The 16,391-nt window shown below is 54.2% G+C and overlaps 1 protein-coding gene across 2 annotated transcripts in view; it reads right to left on the reverse strand.

Moving 5' to 3' along the window:
- The window catches only part of COL18A1 (collagen type XVIII alpha 1 chain), a 96,419-nt gene extending 90,983 nt beyond the window's left edge, over positions 1–5,436 (reverse strand). For both annotated transcript variants that reach the window (XM_043873692.1, XM_043873691.1), the window contains exons 1-2: positions 5,307–5,436; positions 5,111–5,205 (exon numbers count right to left, since the gene is read on the reverse strand). In XM_043873692.1, coding sequence (XP_043729627.1) covers positions 5,111–5,205; positions 5,307–5,317 — 106 coding nt within the window. In that variant the 5' untranslated portion in view covers positions 5,318–5,436. The remainder of the gene's footprint in view (positions 1–5,110; positions 5,206–5,306) is intronic.
- Positions 5,437–16,391: the final 10,955 nt, after the last annotated feature.

Below are 16,391 nucleotides of genomic sequence, written 5' to 3' on the forward strand. Positions count from 1 at the left end.
GGGCCAGCTAGACCCATGGCAGAGCCACCTGGTCATCCAGAAACCAGGGGTGGCTGACAGCCCCACTTGTCGCCCCAGCTCAGTGCTGGGTCCTCCTGCCCTATCCCACCAGCCTCGTCACGGTGGATCAGCGCCGGAGCGTCCCCATCTACAAGCGTGGAATTCCAGAAAGATGTACCAGCCTGCAAACAAGTCCTCCTTCCTGGGCGCTCGCTGAAGACAGCCAGGAGGCCGTGCTGAGGCTTGCCTCCTCTGCTGGAGGAGCTGGGGCAGTGGACGGGCCCCTGCAGGCAGGCTGGCGTAACACAGACTCTGCCCCACAGCCTCCAAATTTCGTCTGACTCAGCGCATCTGTGATCTAAAGCTCCTTCTGACAGGCGTTCAGTGCAGCCCAGAACCACCAATGGAAAACATGACCCCAGGGGCCAGCGCGCATCACCCATCCACACCCTGCTGGAACCAGGCTGTACTGGGGAGCAGCCGGGCACTGTGTTTCCTGGAGAATCCCTGAGCAATGCCGTGGGCACTGCAAGGTCCCCGACAAGGGTGGAGATACCATGTGCTCAGTCACTTCAGTCATGTCTGACTCTTTGCAGCCCCGTGGACTGTAGCCCGCCAGGCTTCCAGGCTTCCTCTCTCCATGGGATTTTCCAGGCAAGAATACTGGAGTGGGTTGCCATGCCCTCCTCCAGGGGATCATCCTGACCGAGGGATCAAACCCGGGTCTCCTGCATTACAGGCAGATTCTTGACTGCTGAGCCACTGGGGAAGACCACTAGGAGATACCACAAGCAGCAGCAAACATAAGGCATGTCAGACACCAGTGCCGAGAGAAGCTTCATGGCATGGCCACCTGCTGCTCGGAGCACCTGCCTCAGGTTAAGGCAGGAAACTGAGGCCAAGCCCACCACCCCTCCCCCTGCTCCCAAGGTGGCGGGAGGGCAGGGTGGGGCTCAGAGGCCCAGTCCTCCTCAGGAAGGAGCTGTACCTGGGGGAGGGCTCCTCCCAGGCCCTTTGCCATCAGATTTGGGAGGCAGGCATGCCCAGAGGAGCCACATGACCTGGCAGGTGGGCAGAGCTGTGGGAACTCCCTGGCACACTGCAGCAACCCACCCCCTCCGCAAAGTTCTCCTTATCCTGGGGACATTGCCATCAAAATATATCAAATTCAATCATCTTATGAGCATGTTAAACATATATTTTAATTTTCCCAGTAATCTCTCCCCTATTCCCACCAATACCATCCAGTTCCGGGTCGTTCTGTGTCTTACATCCTGCAATGTCACCTTCTACCCAGACGTCAGACAGCTGGTGCTTGGCCAGCTGTGTTCTGCAAAGAGGGGCCATTGTGGGGTTCTCTCTCAGATGATAGCTAACCCAGATCCTCCAAGTTTCTGAGCAGAGCTGAGACTAGAATGTGCCATCTGTGGTCTGCCCTCACAGGTACCAGGGTGGCCACACCTCCCTCAACCAGGGCTGCAAATGGGCATGTGCCATGGGGTGATGGGTGGCCACTGAGGACAGACATGGAGCAGGGATCTGCTTATTAGCCACAGCTGTGGCAAGACCAGCTTGCCCCTCACCCACTGCATCCGACCCCTGAGCACTGGCAAGAAGTCAGCCCCTGGGCCTGGGGGCCACCCCCTCTGCTGACCAGTTCTTCCTAATACTGCTCAAACCACAAAAGGGTTTGCTAGCCATCACATCAGAAGACTGGTCTTGCCCCATTCTGCCCCCCACGGAGCCCCAGGACATCTCCAACAACCCAGATGAAGAGAGCCAGGCACTCTGGTGGGGAGAAAATGAGTGTGTGCATGTGTGTATACATTTGTGTGTGTACATACGTGTGCATGTGTGCACACATGTATGTGCAGTATATACATTCATGCATGCACATGTGAGTGCATGCATGCAAGTGCATGCATTTGTTGTGCATGTGTGCACATATGCGTGCATGTGTGTATATTTGTGTATGCAAGTGTACATTTGTGTGTGCACATTTGCAGGTGCATTTATGTGCACATATGCTTGCATATTCGCATATGCATGTGAAACATTTAGGTGTGTGGGTGTGCACATGTGTGTGCACATTTGTTGAGCATGTGTGCACCTGTATTTTCAGGGTGAAGTAGGCCGGGCGGGGCAGGCTCACCCAGCCCCTCAAGCTCTGGATGGAGTCAGTTTCTCTCCTTCTAGGTTTCTGTGCAAGGACTTTCCCCCTCCTCCTCCTCCTTTTAAAGGAAAGCAGAAGTGCTTGAAAAACAAGTTTTGCTGAAATTCAAGACTATCTTAGAGGTCCTGCACCTGAACCTTGAAGACTCCCCAATGACACGGCCCCTCGAAACAAGTCTGCCTTGGATGAGAGCTCCTTCCTCAGCTTAGGTCCCTTACTCAGGTCCTGTGGACCCGGAATGAAGACACTGCAGACGTGGGGTCACGCGGGGTCTTGGCTGTGTCTTGTTCAAGCCCAAACCCTGCAGGACCACCCAGGAAGTGGGGGAGGGGAACCACAGCTATCAGCTAAGACCTGGACCCACTGATGGACGCTGGGAGGTCCTAGTGGTGAGAAAGGGTGGGACACACAGGTCTGGGGGTGTGGGGTGGGGAGAGCTGAGAGCCTGAGCCCAAGATCACGTGTGGAAGGGGCCAAAGACAAAATGACTCAAGTGATGCTCTTAGCCTAGTCCCTGCCACCCTGCAAATGCCCACTGGGCAAGGTCCTTCTTCCTCAGTCCTAGAGGACTGACCCACGGGCAGAGGGCCACTGTAACAGGCGCCACCCCCGTACTTCCTCCAGGAGTGGGACCGCAGGCAGCTCTGGACCTCCAGGCTGTAAAGCCACTCGAAGTGTCCCTGAGGGTTCTGGTTATGCGGGAGCTCATGGCACCAGTCAAGAGCATCAGGGTGACATGGCAATGCCTCAAACAAAACAGCAAGAGACTTGGGGGAGGGGTCAAGTGCAGCTCAGAGACAGACACGGGAAAGCGCATCATTTGAGGTCAGAAAAAATGTTAAAATCAGCCAACAGGGCTTAAGTTTTTGACTCCCAAGAGGAATTCTGAAGCATTTCCAGGACAAATTGAGCCCCTGCTAAGTCAGGATTTCACATACATTAGCTCTTCTCCAACAGTGTCTAGAGGGGGCACTTATTACCCCATCCCAAAGGGATTTGGCCCAGCACGGACAGGACTTGAGTTTTCCCCACGAGGGGGAGGGGTGGGCAATGCACAGCCCGCTGAGCCTGCTTCCTGCTTTAAGCCCCAGGGAACAGAAAGAGCTGCATTCCATCAGGCACCTCGGAAGGGGCTTCCTTCCTCCCAGAGGACCTGGGACTATGCAAAGCCCCATAGCAGCCACATGGTGGGACAGAAGGTAAAACACACCATTTCTTGATCTGTCACGCTCCCCCCACCACTCCCAGAGTCTGCGTTAACTTGAGCACCCTCTGAGTTCTCACCTCACCAAAGCTTGTGGACATAACATTTTATTTTTCCTTTTCTAATGCCCAGTCATCACCCTTGATTTCCTCCCCTTGGTCACAAAACTTCATAAGCTGAGGTGTGGATGCTTCAGTGTCCTTCCTTTCCCAAGAGGATGCACGATTATAAAAGAGGCTTTGTGGTTACACATTCCTGCACAAGCCTGAGGGGGTGGTCCCGAAAGCCACCACAGTAGTTCCAGATCATAAGGGCCCCAAGAAATCCGAGCATCCCAGATCCCGGCAAGGACAAACACTTCCTAAAAGCACCCCCTCTGCCCCCCAGGTTAACACAAATACATGAGGAATTACCTGCTCCTCTACAAACAGGTGCTTTCCACACCATCTCTTTAAAAACGTCTCTTTATGAGGTGGTTACATTTTTAAAAGGTCTGCGTTGCTATTTAACCCGGTGACCAAGCTGACTGGAAACAGATTACCGTGGCCGTCTCCCAGGAGCCCCCACCCCCAGCTCATGCCCCCTCCCCGGCCAGCTGTGGCAGCAGGTGTGTGGCCGCTGTGGTGACCACAGTCAACAGTCACTCTGGCCGTGGGGAGCGGGCTGCCCAGGACGGGTGTCAGGGCAAAGGGTCTACTTGTGAAAAAACACCGACTCTTTGGGGGTGGGGGCTCCCCTCGGGTCCGGCAGCCCTCCTCCCCCAACCGCGAGCTCCTCCTGGGACTTTGCGGGGGCCTGTTGGGACGAGGACCTGGGCGGCCGTCTGGGTGGGAACGGGGTCCCCCAAACTGGTAGCAAAGGGAGTTTCCGTGCGACCCGAGCGGCCTTCCGGAGCACCGTCTGCGGTCCACGCGGGAGAAGCGGCGAGCGGGCGCCGCCAAACAACGGACCTCCGAGCATTGTTCTCGCGGCTGCTGCTCGGCGCTCGGCCGCATCAAAGGGACCGCGCGCAATCCGACACCACGGAGGGCGCGGGGACAGAGGCCTGGGGCCCGGATCCGGGCGACGCACAAAAACTGGCCCTGGGGAAACCTGAGCACTTTTGCCTCAACAGGTTGGAAACCACACGGCTGCGCTCGGCACCGCGCCGTCCTCCCCGGAGACCAGCCTGACTCCGCGCGGTAACGCCGGGTCCCAGAGGTACGACCAGCTGCAGCCGCCCAGGCGCTGGGAGATACTAGGCCGGTGACGGCTACACAGGCCTGGGTCGGGCGTCGGATGGCCGGGCGTCTCCGAGCCAGCGCGCGTGTAACGGCCGCTACCACGACCTCGGCCGATCCCTCGCTGGCCCTCTGCCGCAGCGCTGTCCGCCGAGCACCAACTTCCCCGCAGAGTCGCCGAAGTTTGGTCACGATACGAGGATCTCAGGACGCGGACCGTCCGCACCATCCCCAGCCCGACCCGCTCCGCGGTCCCGGGCACGCCCAGGTGGCCCGAAGCCCGCAGTCGAGGACACTCCGGACATACGGCCCCGGCCCGACCCCGGCCCCCTCCAGTCGCCGCCCGCTGGCCAACTGCACGCGTCGGCAGAACCGAGACCGCCTCCCAGGACCGAAGCCGAGACGGGCTGGGCTGAGGCCGTAGCCGCCTGGGACCGGCCGAAGACCCGCACAAAGTGCGGCCGGAGGCGGGCGTCCCCAGCGCAGGCACTTTCGTGTGGGCAGTGGTCTTACCCGGCTCGGTGGACGCTGCTTTGACCCCAAGCAGCAGGACCAGGTGGGCGAGCAAGTCCAGGAGGCGACGCCGCCGCGGCTGCAGCCAAGGCCACCTGCAGGCACAAGCCACAGGTTAGGGCACAGCGCGCGCCCCCGTTCCCCGCCCGTGAGACCTCCCGGAACCCGCCCGTCCGTGGCCCTGCGCGGCCCGCACCTCGGCGCCATGCTCCGCGAGCCGGACGTCTGTGCAGCGGGATGCTGCGAGCTCAGCCGCGGTGCACCCGCTCGGCCAGCGGAGCTCTGGCAGCCGCGGGGGCCAGGCCGGTGGCGGGGGGCGGGGGCGGGGCGGGCGGGGGCGGGGCTGGTCAGGGGGCGGGACGACGGGCCTGGGACGCGAGGACCGACCGGGGCAGGGGCGGGGCGGAGGGTGGGCAAGGGGCGGAGCAGGCAAGAAAGTGGGGCTGGGCCCTGGCAGGGGGCAGGGCCGGGCGCCGAGCTCTGCAGGAGGCCCTGGGCCCGGGGCGGGGAGTAGATGTGGAGTGGAGAGGGCTTCGGACCCCCGACCTGGCTCATCGGCCTGTCCCCGGGTCCTAGCACCCCTCCTCTGCAGCCGTGGTGTTTCTCCCGCCGCCTCAGCAACACCTGCCTCTACCGCTGCCCACGACGGCACCCGGGGTCTCGGGCTCCAAACCGCGGGTGTACGGCCCTGCGTTTATTTGGGAAGGTGACTGTAACTAGGGGATTGGCCCTCGGGTCCAGAGTCCGATGGGGCAGCGGAAAGGAGGGCTATATGAACAAAGACATTACTCGCCAGGGGGCGGCTGTTGGAGGAAAGGGCAGCTGGGCTTCTCCTGCCCACCCTTTCGGGCACAGTGGCCGCCTAGTGGCAGCCCACCCGGCCTCGCCGCCTTCACGGGTTCGGGGCCCAGCACCGTCGCGTCCCCAGGCCCCACTCCCCACGTTACACCTTCTGGAACCCTCCCAGGGGATGGGCCCTGCACCCTAAGAGGCCTCTGCCCTGGAGCTCCAGCCCCCAAGACCTGGTCCGGGAGGCGCCCCCCCCTCCTCCGTTGGAAGTCCAGTTGCACCCCACCCTAGCCTTCCAGGCTCACCCAGCCCCTTCATCCCCCTCTCCCCCAGCCTCCACCACTCTGGGAGCTCTGTCTGGTCATTTCTTCTTCCTCAGCCCTGTGCTCCCAACCCCCACCTGACCGCCTGACCTCAGTCCCTCCCTCCACCAAGCAGCTGCTAAAGGGGTCCTGTCCTCAGACCACCCACAGGCCTCTCCAGGCAACCAGAGCCCCTCACATCAGCCTCTTAAAGTAAACTCACATTTCCCTGAATCTGATCCCCTCGCGGTTTGCAAAAAATAGGGTCCCCGATGCCATCAAAATCAGGGGGTCCCAGGGCCATTGCCCTTGGCTTAGTATCTCTGCTAAGCCCTCTGGATTCACCCCCCTCCTTCTCCATGCCACCTCCTGATCCTGGTTCACCTCCTGCCTGGAGCCCTGAGCCATGTCTGCAGTGCAGACTCTGGGCTTCTCCACGCCTTGCTGGGCATTCCCTGCAACATCGGCACCCCCAGCCTCACCATCTCTCAGCCTAGATCAGCCTAGAAACCAAACCCCTGGTCTGACCCCCACCACACCCTCCTGTTTGTGTCTACCCACTCTCAGCCACCACCTCCCCAGGTTCTGGCCAGCAGGCTGCTCCTGGAGCCTCCTGCAGTGGCCCGCAGCCCCTCCCTCCCTCCCTCCTATACCCTCCTCCTCCCGCTGGCCCTGCAGCCCTAGCAGAGGGCCTGCTGGGATTCCAGTCCCACGGCATCATCCCCCTCCCCATCCGCTTCAGTCTTCAAAGGCTGATGGGTGCTGCTGGGCACCCCAGGCCACGTCTGTCCTGTCTTGCTGCGCCTGTCCACCTGCTCACCCCTCCGTCATCATCTGCTTCCGAACCTGGAGTCCTTCTCCTGGTCCCATGAAAAGGGTGCTCATGACCCAGGGCGGCGAGAAGAGAAAGCAACTTAGAGGATTATGACTACATTTTTTTTTTAAATGAAAGAGAACAGCATTGAATAGAAGTGCAAAACTTGTTGTCTATGTATGGAGGGGTTGGGTGGGGTCCATGTGCATGTGTGTCTGTCAGTAGGTGTGTGTGCAGGGGATGCCTGAGTCTATGTGTGAGCAGTTCCTATGACTGTGTGTTGTTGTGTGCATGTGTGTCTGTCAGTGTTGTTACTGGATAGAGCTTGGGTCTGCTCGCCTGATCACAGCAAAGCCAACCTACTGATGCTGTGTTGTGATGAAGGAAAGTACAGTGGTTTTTTTGTGTGTTTTTTTTTTAAGATTTATTTATTTATTTATTTTGGCTGTGCTGGGTCTTCGTTGCTATGCGTGGGTTTTCTCTAGTTGCTGCCAGTGGGGGCTGCTCTTTGTTTCAGAGTGCAGGTTCCTCATTGTGGTGGAGAGCGTGGGCTCTAGGGCGCGTTGGCCTCAGCAGTTGCAGTACATGGGCTCAGTAGTTATGGCACACAGGCTTAGTTGCTCCATGGCATGTGGGATCTTCCCGGACTAGAGATTGAACCAGTGTCCTCTGCATTGGCAGGCAGATTCTTAACCAATGAACCACCAGGGGAGCCCCTACAGTGATTATTATTGCAGGTGCCAAGCAAGGAGACCAGGCAGCTCATGTTCAAAAGACCCAAACTACCCAATGACTTTCAGAGAAGGCAGCGTTTGGGTTGAGGGCTGCAGCTCATGGACTTTCTTCTGACTGGTTGGTGATGAGGTAATCAGGAGTCAGTATCATCAACCTTCTGTCCCAGCCAGTCTGGGGTCTGCATGATTGTGGTCAGCATGTGGTCCCCCTCCTCCACCTGGGTGGGGTCTTGGTTTCTGCAGAACAAAGATTTGGGTCAGATTGTTGTGCACATCCCTCAAGGAGAAGTCAGGACCCTGCTTTATCACTGACCATTGTTGGAGCTATCACTGCTGCTGTGGGCTGGCTGCTTCTCCTTTGTTTCTGGTTCCCTGGCTTCTCTAATTAGTAACTCCTCTAATCTAAGCTTTTTCTACAAACGAGGACCAAGGACTGGGGAACACAGGAAGGCTTTTGTGCCTCGGAGGGCCCCGCAAGGTCCTGTGGGGTTTGAGTGTGTTCAGGTCCCTGTGTGTGTGGCGTGTTTGTGTGTGTGTGGTACTGGGTCCTGGCAGCATCCTTTCCTGTGCCTTGCGCCATCTATCCATCTGGCCATGGGCTGCAGCCCTGCTCCAGGGTAAGGAAGTTGAAGGGCAGGGGTCTTCAACCTCTTCCTTCTCCCCTGCCCTCCCAACCCGTGGTTCCAGGAAGGAGAACCTAGAATAGGACGGCAGTGCTGTGTCCCTGCCCACACTGGGGACTAGAGTTTAGCCATGTCTCCCCTCTCTCAGATCGGAAGCCCCCCAGCAGGGGCAAGCCCCCCTCTGTGGGCTTTGGAGGGAGGGCCAGCTTCAAAAATACACAAATGGCCTTTTTACTGTGAAACACTTATGACTGCAGAACTTACAGCTGTGAAAATACACATCTTGTGCTTATTTTTTTCACTGACTGTCTTATCACAGACTCACTGCTAGGTGTCTCCAGAGTTCCCGTGGCTTTTGCATCTTTTTTTTATTAGAGCTTTATTATATCCACAAATATCAATAATGCGTCATCACTGTAGGAAAATACAAACTACAGACATGTGCGAAGAAAATAAGACCCCAAATGCGTGCAAGCAGCACTGGATTCTGTGTCTCCCTGCCCTCCTTCACAAAGACTCCCACCAGGGAACCGAGTGCAGTTGGGTCCAGGCAGCCCTGCCTTCCAGAAGCAGCAGACCCACGTCAACTCCTCCCAGAGAAGGAGGACCCCCGCTGTGCCTGGGGCTGGGTGGCAGGCAGGTCCTCAGAGCACAGTCTGGGCAGCAGGGGAGGTTCGGCCCTCGGGTGTTCCACAGGGGCTCTGGAGGGGTGGGGGAAGGGTGTCCAAGAGCAAGGGCCCTCAGTGGGAAGGGAGCAGGGGAGAGGGCCAGCCTGAGCACAGCGCAATTCTGGAACACGTGGTGTGTTTGAGCGGGGGTCGCATTTGGAGAGAAGTACCAGTTGGCCTGTCCTTAGGCGCGGGCCTCTCTCCCTGTTCCTCATGCTGGTCCCATCCCTCTCCAGTGCAGCAGGCCCCACGGATGACACAGAAGAGCTGTGCTCCTCCCAGCTCGTCCCAGTGACACGCAGGGACCCACAAGACCAGGATGCTTGACTGATGGAAACAGAGGCTCTGCCCCTCCACGGCCAGTGCTGGGTGTTTGTGTTTTCAATCGATACAGGGCTTTTCTGACGACAGGGGCCCGGCTGCAGTCACACCTGTGCGGTGGGCAGCTGCCTGTTCCATGGGCGCGTCCTGGGTGGGACTGTGGGTTTGTGCAGAGAGAGAGAGCACGTGTAGGGAAGGGGCTGAGGGCCCAGCAGACGGAGCAAGGCCAGAGACAGGAAAGGGAGGACATCTGACCTCTGCCCGAGCTGCTCCTTCTCCTTGTGTTCAGAGACGCCACTGGGCTTGCTGCAAGACAGAAGTAACTTTTCACTGGGAAAAGGAAAGTGGTAGACAGAGCTGGCTGTGAAAAGTGTATCCAACACAAAGTGTATCCATTGTCGTATCTAGCTCCAGACCTGTCACATGTCAGTCCTCAGGCCCTAATCGCCCGTCCACCGTGTCTGAGACGTAACTGCAGCTGGAAGATGAGTGGACTGGCCGACCCTGGCCCTGGGCCCTGGCCTCTGATGGACTCTGCCCCCACCTCCTCTGCCGCCCCCGTTTCTTTTCTCTGCCCCACCGGGCACATCAGGGTGAGACTCCATATTTATTAGCTTTCAAGTCTGCTGCCCTCACGGCCAGTGTCTGCCTGGGGCCCAGGCATCACAACTTCTGTATTTTCACCTGCAGCTCCAGACACCAGCCTCTGGTGGACCCTCAGTAACTACCCGCCAGGTGAAGGACAGGATTGCCACTGCCTTTTGCAGCAGGCAGGTCTGAACCCTTCCCGGCAGCCTCACCTGGATCTCAGCCTCCAACCAGCAGAGCGCTGGGCACCAGGTGGGGCAGCTGATGAAGCTGGTTTTCTTGGGGGATTTGTTGACAGAATTTGAAAACAGCAAGTAATGATGACATGTACGTGAAACGGACTATTACGTCCCCATGAAAAATCTAATTAAACGGGGAATGTGTATGTGGAAAAGCCATGTCTCACCCTGTGAACACCACATGGCACCATGATAGGAAACACGCGAGCGAGGAGGTGAGCAGCCTGCTGTTAGAAGTGACTGGCAAAGCTTCATAAATACACATTTCTATTAACTTTGGGCCATGCCATTTCCTCTTTTCCCTGCTGCACGGAAATGCCTCGGCTCAGGTTAATCACGGGGGAAAGGGGAGGGGCCTCCGAATTCTCAAGTGCATCCTCTAATGACCTGGGACATTCCTAGTCCCCACTGAGGCTCATCAATACAAAGGAAGTGCGTGTTGCCAACTCCGGTGAGTAGAAGGAAGGGGTCTGGGTGACCCTCCCGCCCCTCATTTCCTGCCCACCTGGCAGCCTTCCAGCACAAACAGGACCCCTGGCCCCTTCTGTTCCCTGGGGCACGGCCTCGTTCAGACAAGTTAATCAGCGTTGCTTGTCCCACCCAGATGACTGGGGTGACTGCTCAGTGCAAACCAACCCCAGCTGCGTGTACAGCCCTCAGCACCACACATGCACACACAGCCTGTGTCTGCTGTCTTTCAAAATCAGCGTCAGGGGGCAGCCTGTGTCCTGTCTGCCCTGCCCCCATCCCCCGTGTCCTCGCATCTCAGCCTGACCTCCTGGTCCTCCGAGCAGTTCTGATGGCCACCAGCAGCCCAGCACTCACCTCCACGTCAGGCTACTTGACTTTCCTGCAGAGCACTTCTCAATAATGCTCTTGTTCTTTTTTTTTTCACTTGTCGATTATTTGTTTGTGGTCTTCCCACTTCCCTCCAGGAGAATTCAGGCCCCTATCCTTGCCCAGGGACAGTGTCTTTGCAGTGTGCAGGGCAGAAGAGAAGGGAGGGAGGGAGGCAGGCAGACATATTTCACAAGCGGCACTGGCACCCAGGATGGAGCCTCCAGGGTGGGACCGCATTGTACCCAATAATGTGTGGGACCCAACACAGCCTCCAGCCTCCCTCCTGGCATGTTTGACCACCACTTCTGCACTCACCCTCACCCCGTTCAGAGAGGGACCCAACTGAACCAGCTCCATTATAGGTCACTGAAAACCCGAAATGTTACAGATAAGGCCCCCCCATCTGCCTCCATGCCTCAGCTCCCCTCAAAATTAGTCCTTGTCACTATCCTTCTGCTGGCTTTCAAAAATGCATTTCATAGATATTTGGTACTTTATAAACCTAGAAAGTTGTTTAGTGAAATTTTAAAAGCATGCACAAGGTAATACTCGTGGTTCTAAACTTTGCCGTGTTAAAACACTAGCTCTTTTCACATCAGCATATACACATTTATTTAAATTGTTGCACATGTATTCTGTGGGAATCATACCCAGTGATCTCACTATTAATGAGATTTAAGTTGTTTTCAATCATTTGCTTAAAATAATGTACTTCCTGAAAAGAGGTGGAAACAGTGAGACAGAAAGACATGGATAACGTCAAGAATTGGAAAACATGATAGGTAGATGCAGATGGTTTCGTTAGGCGGGTTAGCAAACTCCGCTTAGCCAAGAAAAGAATCTGCGAATCTGGAAGTAACTCTACAGCACGTATCCAGATTGAAGCACAAAGAGAACCCAGAATGAAAAAAGAACAGAGTTATGCGTCTGAGGTCCGTGGGACAATGTCAAACAGTCCGTAAAATTGGAATCCAATTTGATGGAGAAAAGAGACAGAGGGAGGAGTAGAGGAAGTATCTGGAGAAAAGTAACTAAACCACAGATCAAAGCAGCTCCGAGCAGACGCATCAGGACAAGTGCCCCAAAGTCAAACAAACAAATAAAACCAAACAAAAAAATCCCTTAGCATAAACATATTCAAGCTTCTGGAGAAAAAAAAAAAAAAGACATGGAAAAAAAAAAACTTCTAAGGAAACCAGAGGAAAAACGTGTGCATTCCATGTGGAGAAATAAAGATAAGAGTTACAGCAAATTCCCTTCAGAAACCATGCATGCGGGATGCCAGCCAAGGGCTATCTTTATAGACCTGGGAGAAACAAGAACTCTGAACCAGTTAAAAAACTTTTAAAAATTATAAGTTAAAACAGGATTATCTCAGATGAACAAGAACTATGGGAATTCACTCCTGGCATTCCTGCTTTATGAGACGTGATAAATGACACTCATCAGTCAGAAAGAATATATTAGTCTGCCAACTGGATCTTTATAAAAAAAAAAAATGAGCACCAAAAATGCAAGAAATGAAGATAATACAGATATCTTTTCCCCTTATTTTTAATTGCTATAAATTATAGCTTCTCTCAAGAGTGAAAACAGTAGCAGTGTATTGTATTGATAGTGCAAGTGAGAGTTAAATGTATTAATATGATCATAACATCAGGACAGATGGGAGGGAGGAATTAGGGGACTATCCCTGAATGGCCCTTACACTGTATGTGAAATAGTCTAATGCTGTTTGAAGGTAAACTCTGATTAATGTAAGATTTGTATTGTAAACCCAAGGACAACACTAAATTTTTTTAAGAGATGAAAGAAGTAAGTCAAGGGGAGGATATAAAGCAGAATGATTAAGAAAAATGTTCAATTAACCAAAAGAAGGCAGAAAAAGAGTAAAAGAGAAACAAACCAAACCAAAACAAACAAACAAAAAAACCAGTTTAAACAAATAGAAGACATCTAGCAAAATTATCATTTTAATCCAATCATTAATGACCACATTAAAAGTGAGTGGTCTAAACACACTGGTTAAAAGGTGGAGATGGTCAGATTGTACTAAAAAAATCTATGGTATATCTACGAGAAACCCATGTTAAATATAGGCATATATAGGTTTCAGGTATAAGGATGAAAAAAAAAATCCCATTCAATCACTAACCAAACTGAAGTCAAAGCAGCTGTCTTGCTATCTACAGACTTTGTTGCTGTTGTTCAGTCGCTCAGTTGTGTCCAACTCATTGCGACTCCATGGACAGCAGCAGGCCAGGCTTCCCTGTCCTTCACTATTTCCTGGGGTTTGCTGAAACTCAGGTCCATTGAGTCAGTGATGCCATCCAACCATCTCATCCTCTGTCGCCTCTTTCTCCTCCTGCCTTCAATCTTTCCCAGCATCAGGATCTTTCCCAATGACTCAGTTCTCATCAGATGGCCAAAGTATTGAAGCTTCAGCATCAGTCCTTCTAATGAATATTCAGGGTTGATTCCCTTTAGGATTGACTGGTTGCATCTCCTTGCAGTCCAAGGGACTCTCAAGAGTCTTCTCCAGCACCACAGTTCAAAAGCATCAATTCTTCTGTGCTCAGCTTTCTTTATAGTCCAACTCTCACAGCCATACAAGACTACTAGAAAAAATCATAGCTTTGACTAGATGGACCTTCGTCGGCAATAATACACTGTCTAGCTTTTCTTCCGAGGAGCAAGACTTTAGGAGAAGGAATATTATCTGAGATAAAGTGGGACATTAAGTGAAGATGAAGGAGTCTGTTTTGTGAGCTCACAGTCATGGATAAGCAGGCTCCTAAACAATGGTCTTCAAATACAGGAAGCAAAACTTGAAAGGGTGGAAGGAGAAACAGATTCCAAACTGTGGTTGATGTCAATAATACTCAGTAATTGTTAGAATACATAGACAGAAAAATCAATAAGGGCACAGAAGACATGAACAATACATCAGCTACCTAGACTTCGTCGATATTTATTGAACCCTCCCCCAATAATACTTTCTGAGAAGAAGAATATAGGCAAGGGGGACAAGGCAGGCTGGGGGTGAGTGCAGAGAGATGCAGCATACGAGCTGTGGGAGTGAAGGAGATGCTCCATGCCTGTCAATTGTTGGGGAGGACTTCTCTGCAGAGGAGCACCACCCTGCAATAAAATGGAATTAGTTACTGATCTGCACTAAACACAGTAAATGTCACAAAATCATGCCAGGAGAAAGAAGCCAGATAGAAAGTACGCACTATGGCTTCATCCATGTAGAGTCCTGGGAGGACTACAGGGTGGACCAGGGCCTGGGCTGGGCGGGAGGGTGCAGGGAGCCCAGATGACAAAGGGCCAGGGCACCTCTGCCAATCACATAGCGATTTATTTGTTCACTGTGTGGATGGTGGTGATGGATTCCCAGGGGTACACACACAGTCAATGCACACTTTATCTCCAGCTTATTGTGTGACAATTACAAGTCCATAATGCTATTAAAAGCACTTCACTGGAGACAGCTGGGACGTCAGCTCTCTTCGTCTGCACCCTTGTTGGGAACACACAGTAAATAGCAGTTCACTGAGATTACAACCATTGGTGGTGTATGCTAAATTGCTTCAATCATCTCTGACTCTGTGTGACCCCATAGCCTACCCGGCTCCTCTCTCCATGGGATTCTCCTGGTCAGAATACTGGAATGGGTTGCTGTGCCCTTCTCCAGTCATTGGTGGTGGTGGTGGTCAAAATTAGTAAGCTTCATTTAAACTTCAAAAATAACAGGCGAAAGGCAACTTTAGCTCTGCTCCTGCTGAGACTCAGATGGGAGGACCCTGAGCAGGAACCACCCCGAGAGCTTCTAGTGCTCCCAGTCAAGCAGCAGAAAAGGAGGGGTACTGGGGACGGGGCAGGCAGGAGACCCCCACAGCTGGGCCGAGGGTTCCAACATGGCGCACCTAGGACCAAGACAAAAAGCCCATTGGAAATGGACCCAGAACGTCATGGAGTCTTTGTCTTAAAGGGTTTTGTGACACCTGTGACATCTGGTTCTGGTACAGAGCTTTCTCAAACCCATGGAATTCCCTGAGTGGTGGGGCAGGGTGACACGGGATCTTTTCTTTTTCATGACAAGTGCTTTCATCCACCCCTGAGCTTATGCTAATGAAGCGGCTCTGGGAAGATGGGGCTGGTTGCCAGAGGAACCAACCACCAGATTAGAAGTTGGGCAAAGGCCTAGGGAGGGGAGAGGGGCTAGAGGTGGTGTTGATGTTAATCAGCGATGGCCAATGATTTAATCAGCTGTGCTTCATACTGGAGCACCCCTAAAAACTGCACATGAAAGAGTTCAGAGCTCAGAGAACATCTGGCTTGGTGAGTACCCCGTCCTGCTAGGCGGGTGATGTGCCCCAGGCCGTGGGGATGGAGCTCCTTGCTCAGCACCCTGCTTGACCCCTTTATCTGCTGTTCAGTTGTGTCCTTTATAATAAACCACCAACAGTAAGTACAGTGCTTCCCTGAGTTCTGTGAGCCGTTCTAGCAAATCATTGAAAGAGGGGTTTGTGGGAGCCTCTGATTTGTAACCAAGTTGGGCAGAAGAGTAAGCACCCAGGAGGGACTCCATCCTGACACCTGGCATCTGAGGGTCAGTCCAGGGGGACTGAACCCTTACCTTGTGGGGTCTGCTCTGAATCTGAGTGCTAAATTTCAGCACTGCCCGGAGGGGAACCCGCACATTTGGTGTCAGAAGGGTTGTGTGTAGAGAAGTGGTTTTTTTGCAATGCCCACTGAGGGAGGAAGGACCTGGGAGATGCCCTTAGCCTGGCCAGTGGCCACCGTGTCTACCCACTCTCAAATCCCTCCCACTGACATCTGACTCACGGTTGGGCTGTTGGACGAGAACCCGGGGACAGGGAGCACAATGCTTCAACAAGTGCTGTTGGAGGGAGCAGGAAGCTCCAGCTCCATCCCCCTCCCCGAGACCCCGGAGGAGCCCAGATGCTGACCCCCATCTCACCCCACCCCAAGGTGCTGGCCTTCCAGAGTGATCCTGACCAAGCTGGGACTCCGATGGCAGGGCCGTGGCCTGGGATGGCCTGGGGGCGGGGGTGGGGGGCTGGGGTGGCCAGGCCTGGGGTGGCCTGGCAGGGCAGGTTCCCTCTGCGGCTGTGAAGGAGAATCTTTCCAGGCCTCCCTCCTGGATCCGGGTTGCCATGGCTTCAGATGCATCACTCCAGTCCCTGTCATGGCTCTCCTCCCCATGTGTTTCTCAGTGTCCCTTCCTCTCTTCTCACAAGGATACCAGTCCTGTGGGGTTTAGGCCCCCCACTCCAGTGTGGCCTCACCTTGAAGGTGACAGTCAGTGTTAGTTGCTCAGTCATGTCCAACTCTTT

Source organism: Cervus elaphus, chromosome 19 (genome assembly GCF_910594005.1).
Source record: "Cervus elaphus chromosome 19, mCerEla1.1, whole genome shotgun sequence".
NCBI lineage: Eukaryota > Metazoa > Chordata > Mammalia > Artiodactyla > Cervidae > Cervus > Cervus elaphus.